Genomic DNA, 16,106 nt, shown 5'->3' on the forward strand with positions numbered 1-16,106 from the left:
CACCACAAACTATTTCTTAACCCCCTAAGTTCTCTGTGTTCGCCGATGGAAAAATTAGCTCCTTATGCATGAGAGCTGATGTTGGTTTGTTGTTATTATCAGCGAGGTAATTATTCGCTCAGCACAAGAAGAAAAAAGCCAATATATTCTATCAGGGAAGAGCTAGTTTTTCAGGCAGACTACACATAGTCTGAACATTGGGATAGAATTTAAATCAGCCACCAAACGAGTTAGTCGAACACAAAGCTAAGATAGAAAACCTTGCCATTGGGAGAGAATACCAAAATGGTTATTCACCATAAATACCAGGCAGAGAGGAAAACGGCTAAACCCGCGGGTCATGCGCAGGGTTCAACACACTCCAGACAATTTGGAAAGGGGAAGAGGAGGAGGAATTTCTCAAGAGCTCTCTGGAATGACCATACAAAGACAAATGAGGATGAGTGTAAGAAAAAAGAAGACCAAAGCTTACACTATGTTGCATTGTCCTCCACACAATCCTCTGGGAAGCAAGAGGAAAACAAATTTAAAGGAAAAAGAAAGAGAGATTATTCTATACATAATAGCACAGCATAGGTACAACGTTTCACTTTGTAGGCTGGTATTCCACCACCCCGCCCCCCCCCCCCCAAACTCCCACAGAATGACCAGAAGAATATCTGAGAGGCCTGTACGCACAGTGCGATGTTGAATACTTACTGGAGGTTCATTTTTCTAAACCATCGCCAACTTGATGAATTAACTTCCACGTCTGTTTTTTTTTCCTTTTAAATCTACTTTTATAAAATATATTCCTCTAAGACACACGATTTAAAGTATATTTTGCTCTGATGAATTAGCTGGAGTGCATGACAGACACTCCCTGCCCTGTGTGTCCAGGAGCTACAGAGCACATTGTGCTCGATTTTCTGCACTACACAATTAATTGTCTTCCACAGACGATACTCTGAAGTATCTCTGTATTCTCAGATCTACAAAATTGACCGCTTTTGGTTGATGCATTTTTATAATCTGTACCCCCAGTGACATTCCAGTGGAAGTTTCTTTAAAAACATTCATAGTTTCATGTCAAATTATGTCAGAGAATTCATGAAGTGTAAATTTAAGAAAAAAAGGAAGAAAACCAATCTTTTGCAAATAACCACCTCTGGCCTACTTAATTGAAAATCAGTAACAGGAGGTCAGGATAGAGAGACACTAGGGTGGGGATTGGTAACAGGAAACACATGTGACCGTGCGACCAATCTCTTAACCAAATTAGCTGATGGCATTTGTATCTTCACCAAATCCTGGCTGTTGGCAGGAAGGACTGTGATTGTCTTTGATGAGTCAGTTTTCCATCAGCAGCTGAATTTATACAAATGCATTCATTCCTTATTGGATAATAAAAATAACTTGAGGGTAGTATGTCTGAAAGTCACTGACTACCTAGACTGACTTTTATGCCCATATAACTTTAGAGGAACAAAGGAAAATGTGTCCTAGTGATATAAAAGAGTTTACAAGTTCCTTGCAGATCTAATGGAGGTTAAATGATGGAACTGATGGATTTTTGAGAGAGAGTTTTATTTTAATTATTTTATATAAATTCTAGCAACAGCTTGCCCAGGTTGGGGTTAGGAGCTTTATTTCTAAAATAAACCCCATAATTGCCAGTTCACATAAAAAAATTGCTTTATCATAACTGATATAAGAACATTTACCAAAAGATCCCAAAGTTAATTAACAGAGGTACTCATTTTAAGTGCTAGTAAGAAGCAAATCTCCAAGAGCTTTACAGTTATTTTCACTCTGGCAAAAGCAGTGGGGTGACTGGAATATTCTTTTGATGCTGTCCTTGAAGCATTTTCTTTGCTGAAACACTTAGAGAAATTAAGGGAAGTCTTTTCCAATTATCCTTCTTTTCTGGGACACATGCTTCTTATAAATATTCAGAAAACATCTTTTCAGGAGAAAATTAAAACAGGAGTAGATGACATGAGACTTGTTTATAAACAGTCAAAATAGGCTATAATATATGGCAGACCCATCAAGAGAGTTCACCAGTGCTTGTATCTTGGAGAAGATTTTGTCTGACTGTTGACATATAAGTTGTCACACAACCAGTCCGTCTAAGGTAACCGGTTTACCTATCCACTATTCAGAAATACACTGAACCCTCAAAGGGAAGAAAGCCTTGGGGGCGCCAAGGGCTGCAAAGGAAAGTTCTGATGTTAGCTTTGGGCCTCCTTTGTATTTCTCAAGAATAACCCTGTATAGTTCCTTTTGATGTGCAAACAGCCCCTTGCCCTCAGGGACTGGGATGTAGCTCCAGGTTGGTTAATGGCTGGCTGTGAATTACAAATTGTTAATTCTTAGAATTTGGGAATTTAACTCAATAAAACATTTATAAACCTGCCATTCTCCCTTACAGTGCCTAAAGTCACACCTATGAGGAGCTAAGCATGTGCTGTCAGAGAACATTTTAGAATAAAACCGATTTATTGATTTGAATTCCTATGCACTGAATTTGGTCCTTATGCAGTCTGTCTGGTCCTTGGTTTTTACTCATGTTCATACAATTAACCATTATGAGTTCTTTTCAGAAAAAAATTGATTGAAATACATTTTTGGGAGGTGCATGAAATAGCTTGCTATTTGCCAATACTCTTTAAGACCTTTACATTTGGGGCATTTTGATGATCATCAATTTCCTTTATAAAGGGTTCAAATTCCAGTTTTATTTTCTATCAGATGTGAAACATCATGTGAATGCCGCAAGGCACGGACGCTTTATTTAGGCTGTACTACATTGCACACATACTGCTGTCTCGAGAAAAATGTTTTTCTTGCTCTACTTCCCCTGTTCGAGTGTGTGTTTGTTTTGTGTGTGTTTATTTCTCCTGGAGAGGAGAGAAAACTGTGCTTCTGTTTCAACGGGAAAAACGTTACTTAGTAGTCATAGATATCATTGTATGGATCAAATTCAATGCAAATTTAACTAAGTGCATAATGTTCCCAAATTGTTTTTAAATTTTACCTTATTGTGCTAAGAACACTTAACGTGAGAGGTACCCTCTTAACAGATTTTTAAGTGCACAACACAGAATTGTTATCTGTGGGTGCGATGTTGTGCAGGATGTTGTGCAGTAGATCGCTAGAACTTACTCATCTTGCCCTGTGCCCCAGTTCTTAAATGAGAGTTTGTGAAAATTCCAAAAAGCTTGAATTACTCCAATAACTAAGTTAGAGCCAACTAAAATGGGGGAAAAAAAAAAGAAAAAAAAAAGAAAGAGAATTCAAATCCATACTCACCATTTGTGCTTTGGTTAAAAGGATCCTAACATACGGAAGTTTGTAACGTGAAAACTCGAAAATGGAATCTAACGGTAACCATCATGTCTTTAAAACAATTGGCTAGTTGTTCAGGGGAATCTAACTGGTTGTTTAAAAGAAGAAAGGTGAGTAATTTTAAGAGGGGTTTTATTTGCTAACAAACAGTAATAAATTTATAACGTAATTCAGTGGCTACTCACTTCACTTGCCCCATCACTTTGGCGCTTTGTGACTAGGGCTTTATGTTGTAAGTACATATGATTTTTATAGACAGAGATGCTGAGATGCATTTACTTGGAGACCAAACTCAACCAATTTAATCTTAGGAGTTCTACACTGTAGAAGGATATTAACTAAAATGATAAAGTAATTTCTAACAGTGACTAATAAAAGTATTTTCATAACCAGAAATCCCTTGAGATCTGAGTTTATATGACATAATCAGATGTGGTTCAAGTATTTTATGACCTTAGGGTTTTTATCTGTTAGTTTTACATCAAGATAATTGGCAAAATAACATTAACAACACTAAAAATTACAGGTATATAAATTGTTCATGGTGCTATAAATTACATTGAAAATAATTGGGCGGATTTCTTTGAAATTATGAGCTTTTAATTTTTTACAACAAAACTTGATTTTTAAAACACATTAAAAATTGTGTTTACTATGCTCATGGTTGTATTCTCCAAGTAAATTGCTTTGCTGGTAGATATCTTTCGGTCCCCTGACACACATTTAAGTGGATCAAAGAGTGACTATTTCTAAGGATTCCAACTTTTTAAAGACACACAATAAAGAGAAAATGGTAGTAACATCGACTCAGGGTCTCTTGGCAAGGTCTTTCAAACAGAAAACTTTATGCACGAGAATGCATAGTAAAATCACACTGTTTCATAACTGAATAACAGAAGCAGAGGAATAAGAAATGTGCTATTGTAATTATATCTCTGGAAGATATAGTAACTTAGTCTTCAGATTAATACTGCAGAAGAAATATGAAGTTGAAAATTTGGCCACTGCATGAGTGGATTAATAGTGATAAGATGCCTTAAATAATCTAATTCATGACCTAAAGGGAAGATCTCATTATTTTTCAATATTCTAATTAAGACCAGGAGCAGATACAAGAATGAGATGATTTTTACAACCAACTTTTTCAGAGTCCCATCACGTCTTCTGAAGAATAACCCTGGTAACAGGAAGTGCCCACCATGGCCATCAATCCCAGAGAACTCACCAGCCGGTCCAAGCTTGTGCCTGCAGCAGTCGTTGGCCTCTCCTCGGGATTGTAAGGTCTGAACCTTGTATTAAAATTTTCAGGAGCCGAGCGAGCAGATCTGAGGGCTGGAGCAGGTTTGGGTTGGCCACATCCCTGAAAGACCTGGAAGAACCATTGGAAAGGTCAAGAAAGTTACACAATGAGATTCTTTCTAAGATCTTGGTGTAGAAGCATGCAATGTATCTCTAAACTTAAACAACTACAACCACTAATACAACAGAAAGAATTGACTAGACAGATATGGGGTGGCCTGACTCTTATTTTCAATATACACAGTCAATCCTCATTATTTACCGATTTTCTAATTGTGAATTTGCCTACTCGCAAAATTACTGTGTAAGTCCAAAATCAATAGTCATGTGCTTCTGCAGACATGGGCGGAGTGGCCCTAGATGAGGCCGAAGAAGGTGACACTCTGCCTTCTCGGCTGAGCTCTCATGCTGAAAACAAGTGTCATTTCTGTGGCCTATTTAGTGCCACGTTTTTCACATTTTTGTGCTTTTACTTGGCAACTTCCCTGTTTAAAATGCCCCCAAGCTTAGGGTTTAGTGTTCCTGAGCACAAGGGGCTGTGACGTGCCATATGGAGAAAGTATGTGTATTAGATGAACTTTGTTCAGGCAGGAGTTATAGTATAAATAAATATAAACTTAAATAAGGTTATGTATTGGTTGGTTGACCAAAAGGTGACTAAAAGCCTGCAGGTGCCTAGCCCTGTGTCTCCATCAGTTCAGTATTTGCTAATTCAATATTTGTAGTGACTTTCTGAAACATAAATACCACAAATAACAACCACTGACCGTATTTAAAAAAAAGGAATTATAATCGTTACGTCACAGGATGGTTTCAGGATTGAATGAATTGCGTCCGAGACATTTTCACGTACTTGCATTTGGCATTCAGTAAATATCCGTTTGGGATTCCTGTTATGGTGACAAGTGTATTTCCTGTAGAGCATATAAGGCCAAGTAACGTTGAGTGACTCCCCTCTGAATAATGAAAACCTCTACTGGAAGAGTTCTTTGAAAACTCTCTCTGGAGCAATGGTGTGGAAATAGGACAAGCCCATGTGGTGAAATCCCTGTAATGATAGTTCTCTTTAATTTTGTTGTTGACAGCTGTTCATGTCACAATTAGGTTTGCTGTGGGAAATCAAACATTTCATTGTAATGATCTTAGGGACCGAGCAGCCGGCTCTTTCCCACAGTGATTTCACTCACAGTGGGGTGAGGACGCTTCTTTTTGGCTGTTTTTAGAAGCTTGGTACTATCTGCTGGTTATCAGATGATCCCTTTACTAGAATTACAGAAACTATAGCAACATTTTCAGGAAGTTCTGATGAAGTTTACCTTCACTTTTCTACCATTTTTGCACAGGAGGTGATTCTACTTCTAGATACTTATTTGGGCCAGCTTTCTGGGACTATCTCTACGTCAGCTAATTCTAAACCTGCCTGTGTATGTTTAGAATGTATTCCTTTCGGTTTTGTTACTGGATTCTGCATTAACTCTAAAATAAGCATTTTTCATCAAGCATACTACGGGCTTCTACTGAAGCACGCAGCTCTCCAGTGCCACTCCCAATGACAAATCCCATCTCCAGACACAATTCATCCAGTTCCACCACTACAGCTAATTTCTCTTCTGTTGTATTCAAAAGTTCTCCTTCGGCTCAGCATTTTGCAGAGTGGACGCACTTTGTCTTGCCATTCTTCGAGATTGGTCTTAACACACTTGATTATTCTCTCACACAATTTCTGAAGTTGATGGTGTAAACTCATGTGATAAAGATAGTGGGCCCTTTTCTCCCTAGTGCCTCAATCACTTCCCGGTGGCAAGGTCATTGCTGATGGAGGGTATTAACATTTCCAAAGCTCCAGGGTTTTGTTGAGTGTGCTATTCTGGATCCCTTTGAATATGACAGCTGACTTTGAGAAAGTGTAAAGCCTAGGGCAAAACAACGCTAATGGCCTTGCTGGAATTTCTAGAAGCAGGGCACTGAAAGAGTTAACAGACCTTCTTAATTTGCCCTTTGGGAAAAATCTGGCTCACTGGTTTAAATTAAATCAAAGGAGCAAGAAATGCCCTGACAGTATATTAGGGCCCCAGGGGAGATATTTCATCATAACAGAAAACCTTACCACTTGTTTGATTTTTTTTTTTTGAGAGTGTTAATTATAATCACAGAACATGAGTAAGTCAACATAGCCCAGTAGCTTTTTACTATTTATATTTTTAAGGTGGCTTCAGTGCAGAAATTGCTGAGACTATGACCCAAACTGAAGAAAACACTGACTTGTAATTATGACAGAAGCCACATCTCACCCCGTCATCAGCTGGAGTCCTACAGAAAAATCCATTGCAATATGTCACGATATGAATCTTGAAGGTCCTTCCACACAGATTCTATTTTACCCTTAGGAAAAAAGGAAATGCCATAAAGAGACCCTTCCACGTAGAGGGGCCATGCCCAGGGGTCAAGGGCTGGTTTTCGGAATTTCAAGAAACCGGAAAGGAACAGTTGCAAAGGAGACCAGAGCACCCATTCACCCTGTTATTGCTCGGGATTGATTAAAATCCCCTGCCTGATTCTCAATGCAGTGACTATATCTTAAACAACATATATCCGTCATGTTACTGAGATGAGCAATAAGGTGAAAATCAGTGATTCTGTTTCTGATCCATGCAACCTGTTAGCGAGACAACATGTTTCTCAAACATGGGGTTCATGGGATGGTTGACAAAAGGAGGTCTTGTGCGGGACATTTGCACCGTCTCAATTTTCTGAGCTTGCGATAGCAGCGGTCTAGTTAGACAAAGCTGTGTGGCTCACGAGGCCCCAAGGCTACGTCATTATAAAGGACCAATAAGCCTTTTACATGGTGGTCTGAGTACCCCAGTATATTATATTTGGAATAAGGGAAGAAAGAGGAGAATAATGTGAGTCAGTTAAGTGAGAGGCTAAATGAGGTTAGGTTGCATGAGAATTCGATTCAGAGGAGTGGTCAGGGCGGAGGTGTAGATTTGGGTCATCAGCCTAAGGCGAAATTTAAAGCCTTGCTGCACTCACCGAGGGCAAGCATGTAGCCAGGTGGCAGGTAGGGCTGAGGACAGCCCAGTGCCATGCCAACATTCAGGGTCCTCCCTGAACTTGAGTCTCCTACTCTGTCAGACGGGAATAATACTATTATTCACCATACAGATATGCCGCGATGATAAAATGCAATACATAAGGCAGGAAACTAGAAGACGGTGTTTGGAAAAGTTAGTGCTTGACAATTAATTAGCTAATTATGTTATTCTACAATCGGTTTCTTTCTAGAAGTTTTGTTTTTTGACTCAGTAGATTTGAGGGGAAAAAAATGTCTCGGCTGATGTTTCTTAAATGTTTTCCACAAAACATCACTTCCAAGGGTTGTTAACAGTTGTTACATATGCAGTAAATTCCATGTGTCAAAGTTAAATTAGGTACTTAGGTACATAGAACTTTGTCATGTGAATGCATGTTCTGACTCATCAAAAGAGAGGAGGTCACTTGCAGTGTTTCCCAAATTATTTGGCCTCTGGCTCCTCAGAGGGCGCAGGAGATTCTCACAAGATGGGTGTTCCAGGGAACACACCCCAAGATACGCCGCGAAGGGTGTTCTAACCAACCCAGAGAAGTGATTCAGATGTAACACTTAGATTAGATGCATCTATTTAGAGGTGTTTGTGAAGCCATTCCACCTCCACTACGTTTTTTTCTTTTTTCTTTTTCCTTTTAGATAAAACAAGTTTTTAAAGTTGAATTTTATTTGCATACAATATTATATTCCTTTCAGGTATATAACATAGTGAATCGATATTTTTATACATTACAAAATGATCACCTCAATAGTTCTAGTTATCATCTGTCACTATAGAAAATTATTACAATATTATTGACTATATTCCCTGTGCTGTCTTTTACAACCCTGCGACTTATTTATTTTATAACTGGTAGTCTGCACATTTCAAGCCTCTTCCCCTATTACACTCTCCTCCCTTCTAGCAACTGTATTTCTTCTTTCTATCGGCCTCTGTTCTGTCTTGTCTTCTTTGGTTTTTTTTTTTTTTTTTCCTACGTTTATTTATTTTTGAGACAGAGAGAGACAGAGCATGAATGGGGAAGGGTCAGAGAGAGGGAGACACAGAATCTGAAACAGGCTCCAGGCTCTGAGCTGTCAGCACAGAGCCCGACGCAGGGCTTGAACTCACGGACCGCGAGATCATGACCTGAGCCGAAGTCAGACGCTTAACCGACTGAGCCACCCAGGCACCCCTGTCTTCTTTGGTTTTTTAGATTGCACGTATAAGTGAAATAATATGGCTGTATTTGTCTTTCTCTGTCTGACTTATTTCACTTAGCATAATCCCTCTGGGGCCATCCATGTTGTGGCAAATGCAAGATCTCATTCTTTTTAATGGCTGAGTAATATTCCATTACTCAACTTCTTTATCCATTCATCTCTTGAGGAACAATGGGGTTGCTTCCATATCTCAGCTACTGTGCTGCGATGAACATAGGGGTATGTATATTTTTTCAAATTGGTGTCTTTATTTTCTTTGTATAAATGTCCAGAAGTGAAATTCTTGGACTGCATGGTAGTTCTACTTTTAATTTTTTAAGAAACTTCTGTATTGTCTATAGAGGCTTCACCAATTTACATTCCTGCCAACAATGCATGCACCCCTTGCTGCCTTTTTTTCTTTTCACAGTTTATTTATTTATTTTGAGAGAAAGAGAGAACATGGGGGAGGTGCAGAGAAGGAGGGAAGAGAATCCCAAGCAGGCTCTGAGCTAAGAGCGCAGAGTTTGATCTCACAATCCGTGAGTTCGTGACCTGAGCCAAAATCAAGAGTTAGATGCTTAACTGACTGAGCCACCCAGGTGCCTCCCCCCCACTACCTTTAATTCAAGGGAAGAAATACTGTTTTAAGTCACTAACGGTTTTTTCTTTACAACAGAAGAGAAGTTTCTAGAGAGCACAGTTGTAGGTGAGCCACATTTGATTGTGGAACAAATCATAAGCTTTAATCCTTGAAGAAACAGAATCAGTATCATCTGCCTGTCTTCCTCCAAGGGATGCTGTAATAGATAATTAGATACAGTCCATGGGGGATATGTTCCAAGACCTCTAGTGAATGCCTGAAACCATAAATAGAATCAAATCTTATATATACATTTTTTCCCTATATGTATGTACTTATGATAAAGTTTAATTTATAAATTAGGCACAGTAAGAGATAAACAACAATAAGAGGCGATAAAATTGAACAATTATAACAAAAGACCATCATAAAAGTTATGTGAACATGGAACCCCCCTCTTAAAATATCTTACTGTTACTGTATCACTCTTCTTCCTGTGATGAGGTGAGAGGATAAAATGCCTACAAGAGATGAAGTGGGATGAGTGACGCAGACGCTGTGATATGGTGTTAGACTGGTGGTGGCCTTCTGACAGAGGAAGGTAGGTCAGAAGGAAGGTCATCTGCTTTGGGATCACATTTGAGTGCAGGTAACTGAAAAACTGAAACCATGGAAAGCAAAACCATGGATAAGGGAGGACCTCTGGAATTTGGACAAGTAGCTGGCAGTCCCAGCGTAGACAGGTACCACAAATGTACAACAGAATTTTCCTTCGTGCTTAGCGGGCTTGAAAAACCTGTGGGTTTGGGGAACATATCTGCCTTATGAATTCTCTCTCTTAAGAAGATTACTAAAATAATGTCTCAGAAGTATGCTGGCATTCTGAGATTAAAGACGCTGACGTTAAAGCTACAAAGTTCTGAAAGAAGAGACATTTTATTGTTTCCGAGAGGTGAGAAAGAGAGGAAGGTGTGGTGATAACAGGTTTGAATGCCGTGTCTTAGGTTTTAAAATATAAGCCGTTTTCCCTTAAGGACATCTCAGCGTCTTAACATATTTCCCTTAAAATAAAACAACATGGTATGCACTTTTCCAGAAGCACCCGTAGCTTTATACCTATATCTCTTTGTCTTCTGCAGGTTGATTATACATTCACAAAAGTCATTACTGGTGACCTGATAAGCAGCGGCTGCCGATCAATCCTGTCTCAGCTCCTATGTTTTTATTTTTTTTTTTATTTTTTTTTTTTTTCCAACGTTTTTTTTTTTTTTTTTTTTTTTTTTATTTTTATTTTTGGGACAGAGAGAGACAGAGCATGAACGGGGGAGGGGCAGAGAGAGAGGGAGACACAGAATCGGAAACAGGCTCCAGGCTCCGAGCCATCAGCCCAGAGCCTGACGCGGGGCTCGAACTCACGGACCGCGAGATCGTGACCTGGCTGAAGTCGGACGCTTAACCGACTGCGCCACCCAGGCGCCCCAGCTCCTATGTTTTTAAAAAAATTCTATCTTCTCAGTTTCTGCTCAGTGGGTTCTTATTGTGGTGGGATGTTGCTATTCCCATATATCGTTCTGAAAATTTGCAAACAGAACTCTAATCTTTCATATTAATATGGGTGGCAGTTAATGCTACCTAGATTTATTTGGACTTGGTATTTTGAGAGTAAGTAATGTTTTATTTACTTACGAGATTCTAATTTAAATTACAGTGTTGATGAGTGAACTGTTTGTTAGATGACCACTTGGGGAATTCAAATCTATCCCAGTCGTTCCCAAGGAAACAGAAGCTATCATATCTGCATGGGCTTTACATATGTTTTGTCCAAGTGTGGTCATTGTTTTCATGAGAGACAGCTGTGGCCTAAGAGAAAGGCCATGAACGAGAGTCTAGACTTTCTCCTTAAACCTATATGACCGTGGAGTAACATTCTCCCCCATTCTCATGGCTGCTGGGAAGACAGAATGATATGATGCTTTGAAAAGACACTAAAAATATGAGGCATATAAAGGTATATTATTGAAGTAATATTTTAGCAATTAAATAGCACAATAATGGATAACAAATCAAATCTATGGATTATGCAGAGTGATGCATGGGTAATCTTTCATGAAGAATTTGATCTTAAATATTTTGTTCATTGCTGAATCCCAGAATCTGCAAGAGTTCCTAGCACACAGTATGTTTTGTTTTTTGGGTTTTTTTAGTTTATTTATTTTGAGAAAGAGAGAGCATGAGCAGGGGAAGGGCAGAGAGACAGGGAGAGAGAGAATCCCAAACAAGCCTCAGACTGTCAGGGAGAGAGAGAATCCCAAACAAGCCTCAGACTGTCAGAGAAGAGCCCATTGCGGGGCTTGAATCCATGAACTGTGAGATCATGACCTAAGCTGAAACCAAGAGTCAGATGCTTAAATGAATGAGCCACCCAGGAGCCCCACAGTACATGCTTTTCTTAAAAAACCAAAAACAAAAAAACCAAAAACAAACAAACAACAACAACAACAACAACAACAAAACCCCCTGGGAATGAAAGCTTATGGATAAATAAAATTTTTAGTTATAATTTCACCCTTTTGCAAACATTTATGGAAGGCAATTAGCAGACAGATTTCTGTAAGACAAGACTGGAAAGGAAAAGAGAGCTTTCACTTACTGAATGTCCATGATGGGCCGGACCCTGTGCTATGTATTTTATATACTTTATCACAAAGAATCATTATCTCTCCAGAATCAGCCTAACATTTCTTTCTTTGGACTTCAGGAAAAACAATGAATCATGGGTCTGTGTAAAAAACTCATTTGATATTTCCCTTATTCCGTTTACCGTGCCAACTTAAAGCAAAACCAAATCAACAACTTTGTTTAAACTGATAAATAAAACCAAAAAAACCCCTGTTCCTTGATCGCTTGATAACAGTTACCCACTGTGCTTGGAAAGCCAATTAGAGAGTAAGACCTTGTGTATATAATAGTCAGGCTTGGCTCTCTGATTAATGGCGGGTGAGCTAAGAGACACAGGTTCTAGAGGAAACTGGGCTCACGTCTCAAGCAATGGCTGTTGCTTGTAGCAAAGTAGAAGGCAAATCAGGCTGTTTGCAAAGCATCCCTTTCTGAGCATCGCCACTTGCCCGTGGCTACAGTTGAAGGGTCTCCCTGTCCTTGACTGTCTAGGGTCAGCACAGAGTTGGGGTCCTTTTTCAAAGAAGTGTAATCTGGAGATAGAAATGGGCGTGCAGGAGTTGTCCACATATCATTAGTAAATAGATGTGAATAAGTTGAAATGTTTTCTTAAATCCCAGTTTATTAAGAGTCATAGCCAGAAAAGCCATATCATCACCATGACACAAGATTAAACTGACACCCTAGAGCCTAATTTCACAATGTTTTTTGCATTCTGCTAATATCCCACGAAGACTTTTCCTGAATATAAACCGAAAACTTTTAATAATGACTTCTTTCTTTTGATATATAAAATTACTGTGCTCATTACACAAACATTTTAAATATCAAGGCTTTTTCTTTTTCTTTTGTTTTATTAGTTTGCCAGCTCTCTTTATGGATTGATTTTTTAAGAAAACATGTTTTCATCCTAATGTCTCAGAACAATCTGCTCTTTTCTTGTGTTCTTTCACCCACCCCTCCTTCTCTCTCTTCCTTCCCCTCTCTCTTCCTCTCTTTTTCTTTGCTCCCTGACTCATGCTTTTTTCCCCCTAAAGACTGATTACAATGATCCCTTGGCCAAGTTGTCTGGCAAACTCCACATGGGTCCCTGGGCAGGCTCAGGACTCCGTGAAGAGAATTTCGGGTTATGTTGAATCAAGTCAACTCATCAGTTTCAGCTTTGGCTGCTTTTCACTGGCTTCAATTTTCAAAAGCCAGCTACCATGTCAGTTTTAAGGTTTTAAAAATTTACTCCCAGTGCTTATGCAGCTTGGTTCCAGAATATCTGTCAGATGTTTTGCATACATCTTAAAATTGTTTCTTCAATAAAAGCAAATTCGTTCCATTTGCTTGAGAAGAGGATTTTTTTCCCTTGAAGCGTTTGCCTTCCTTAAAGAGCAGAACACCTTAACATTTTCTCCCAAATGATACAAGGAACTGAACAAAGCGTATTTTGAGAGTGGAGACGAAGAGACCTTAACCTTCTTGGCCTGGCTAAATGATTATTTTATATGCCCTTTGTTTATGAGTTTTAAAATCATTTTGCTGAATTTACATAGATGTGTAGATTTCATCAGCCTGGCTCTGTATCATCCATTCAACCCATCACACAAACAATATTCATTGAGTGTCACTATGGCCAGACATAGGTGCCACCCGGACATGCCCCTGCTCTCATGAAGGTTCCGACAAGAAATTGGACAATTACATCATGATAAATGTAATGGGGGCACCCACAAGGGGCAACTAACCAGAATGGAGGGTCAGAGAAGGATTTCTAGAATAGCAGTGCTGTGTTCGAACTGGCTCTTATGGGCTCACAAGACCACTCGTTAAATTTTCAGGAATTCTGCAAGCCAGTCATTAAACAGTGAATATTAAAAGCTAAACTGTAGAAACTTAAAGAAATTTGTATACGTTATATTGAAAACAAAGGTAATATATACTCAAAACTCATTACTTCGTAATTACTTACTATTACTTACGCCTTTGAGGTTATTTATGCCAATTGTATCAGTAAAGGGGGGAAATGTTACCTTGTGGTGAGCTACTCTGTGTTCAGTGACATCACGTTGGTAGCATGAAATCACCATGGTGGGAATATTTACACAACAGAAATTGGCAAGCACTACATGGTTAGTAACTAACTGCATAGTTAATAACTGCATTTCCATGGTTAACTGCATGGTTACTGCATTGAGAGCTGGTTGTGCAAGCATTTGCCAGTATATCACTGAATCTTACCCAGGAAGTAAAGAAATAGTTGGCATGTGCCAGCAATACTGGAAGATGGTGCATATTTGGTGTTCGGGGTGGAGAGGACAGGATGTTCCAGGATGAGAGGACAGCTTGTGCAAAAGCATGGAGGTGACAGAGGATGGTTCTTCTGAACAACAAAGCCAGGGCCACCTTGTATGTGTGGCACATACAGAGGTTCTCTTACTTCCTATGTTAAAACGTCCAGTAGGACTCAGACTCGGTTGGTCTTATCCACTACCACCTCCATAGCATCTAGTATGGTGCTCGGAAGATAAAAAATGCTCAATAAACATTTGCGTCAATAATTCCAGGTGGAGACAGTGGTGAGTGGTGGCCTGGGGAGACAGGCTAAGGACAACATTGTGCTGGGCTACGTCTGGACTTGAGTCTAATGGCACCTGAGAACCATGGAAAGCTGGTAAGCAGGGGAGTAATGTGAACACATCTGCATTTTTAGCAATCCATCCAGTGACTGTGGAGAATAGATGAGAGCGTGGCAAAACCAAAGGCAGGGAATAAATTAGGAGGCTATAATCCACATGGGAGATGATAAAATTAAGGGAACCACGGTGGATGGATTCAAAAGAGATTTAGAATGACTGATGAGTGGGGTCCATCATAGACCGACTGTGATGGCGAGGGAGAAGGGGAAGTTGAGGAGTCAGCTGGGTTTCTGTCTAGGACGAGGTGCGGCAGAGGGCACCATCTCTGGGGAGGGAGGCTTTCTGGGAGGACAAGAGTACAGTTTTGGATAGTGCTATTGCGGGTGGCAGGTGGGGATGTGTGGCTGACCCTTGGATAAACAGGCATGGTCCGGAGAGCAGTCTGGGCTGGGAGAGATTCGGGGTGAAATTACTCCCGTCCCTGTAGCAAAGTCAGAACACTGTGTCCGAGGAGGTGTCACTTTTCTGCAGAAGAGCTCTTTTTCTCACCCACCCCCATGCGCCCCAAATGTTAAAGACATTTCGTCTAGCTAACAGGTCACGTGTATTAATAAAGAAATGATTGATTCTCACTTTGTAAGGCATCTAGGCTGGTGTTTTAAGATCTATTCTGGAATAATGAGGTGAAATGAAAGAGACTTGCAAAACATGTTAGAAGAAAGACTTATAGGAAGCCATATAATTCAAACATTTGTGGCAGAACAAGTTACTGTAAACACACAGCGGTAGCTCCTTCCTATGCATACATGTAGGATGGCTGGGGCACTGACTCTCTGAAGCCAGGAGGACGGTGTATCCCTGGGTAGGGGGCAACACTAAGAGCCGGGGATGACTGTATATGGGTCACACTGGGTCTACTGAATTCCTCAACACGACCATCCGTGGCCCCTGGAAAGCCTGATTCTAAGGAAGGAGTTCTCTTCAAAGTTCTAAGGAGTTCCCTTCTAAGGAGGATGCTGGAAGAAGACTTTCTTTCAGGCGAGTGAGAGGGTATCTTCCTGTTTCTAAGAACGCACTGAATGTTAAAAAACCGAATTGAGTTTCAGTCACCTATTCTTGAGTAAGCTTCATTAAAGGTAATCTTCTTATCTTTTGCCCTGAAGTTAAAGTGAAGGAAAATCTTAAGATAAATCTCCAAAGGTTAGAGATAATCAGGAGTTTCCCTTTATCATCAAAAGGAGGGAATTTTTTTTTTTTTAAATCCCTGTACATGGAAGGAAAGTTAAAACTAGTTTGCTTGGGATGCGTTTCTTTTAATGCA

General features: G+C 39.7%; 1 protein-coding gene across 2 annotated transcripts in view; it reads right to left on the reverse strand.

Annotated features, from left to right (window-relative positions):
* The window catches only part of GPC6 (glypican 6), a 1,126,333-nt gene that overhangs the window by 87,241 nt on the left and 1,022,986 nt on the right, over positions 1–16,106 (reverse strand). The window contains exons 6-7 of one of the 2 annotated variants that reach the window (XM_058681985.1): positions 4,556–4,699; positions 473–502 (exon numbers count right to left, since the gene is read on the reverse strand). In XM_058681985.1, coding sequence (XP_058537968.1) covers positions 473–502; positions 4,556–4,699 — 174 coding nt within the window. The remainder of the gene's footprint in view (positions 1–472; positions 503–4,555; positions 4,700–16,106) is intronic. The other variant, XM_058681995.1, reaches the window with a different exon arrangement.

This window comes from Neofelis nebulosa, chromosome 1 (assembly GCF_028018385.1).
Source record: "Neofelis nebulosa isolate mNeoNeb1 chromosome 1, mNeoNeb1.pri, whole genome shotgun sequence".
Taxonomy (NCBI): Eukaryota; Metazoa; Chordata; class Mammalia; order Carnivora; family Felidae; genus Neofelis; species Neofelis nebulosa.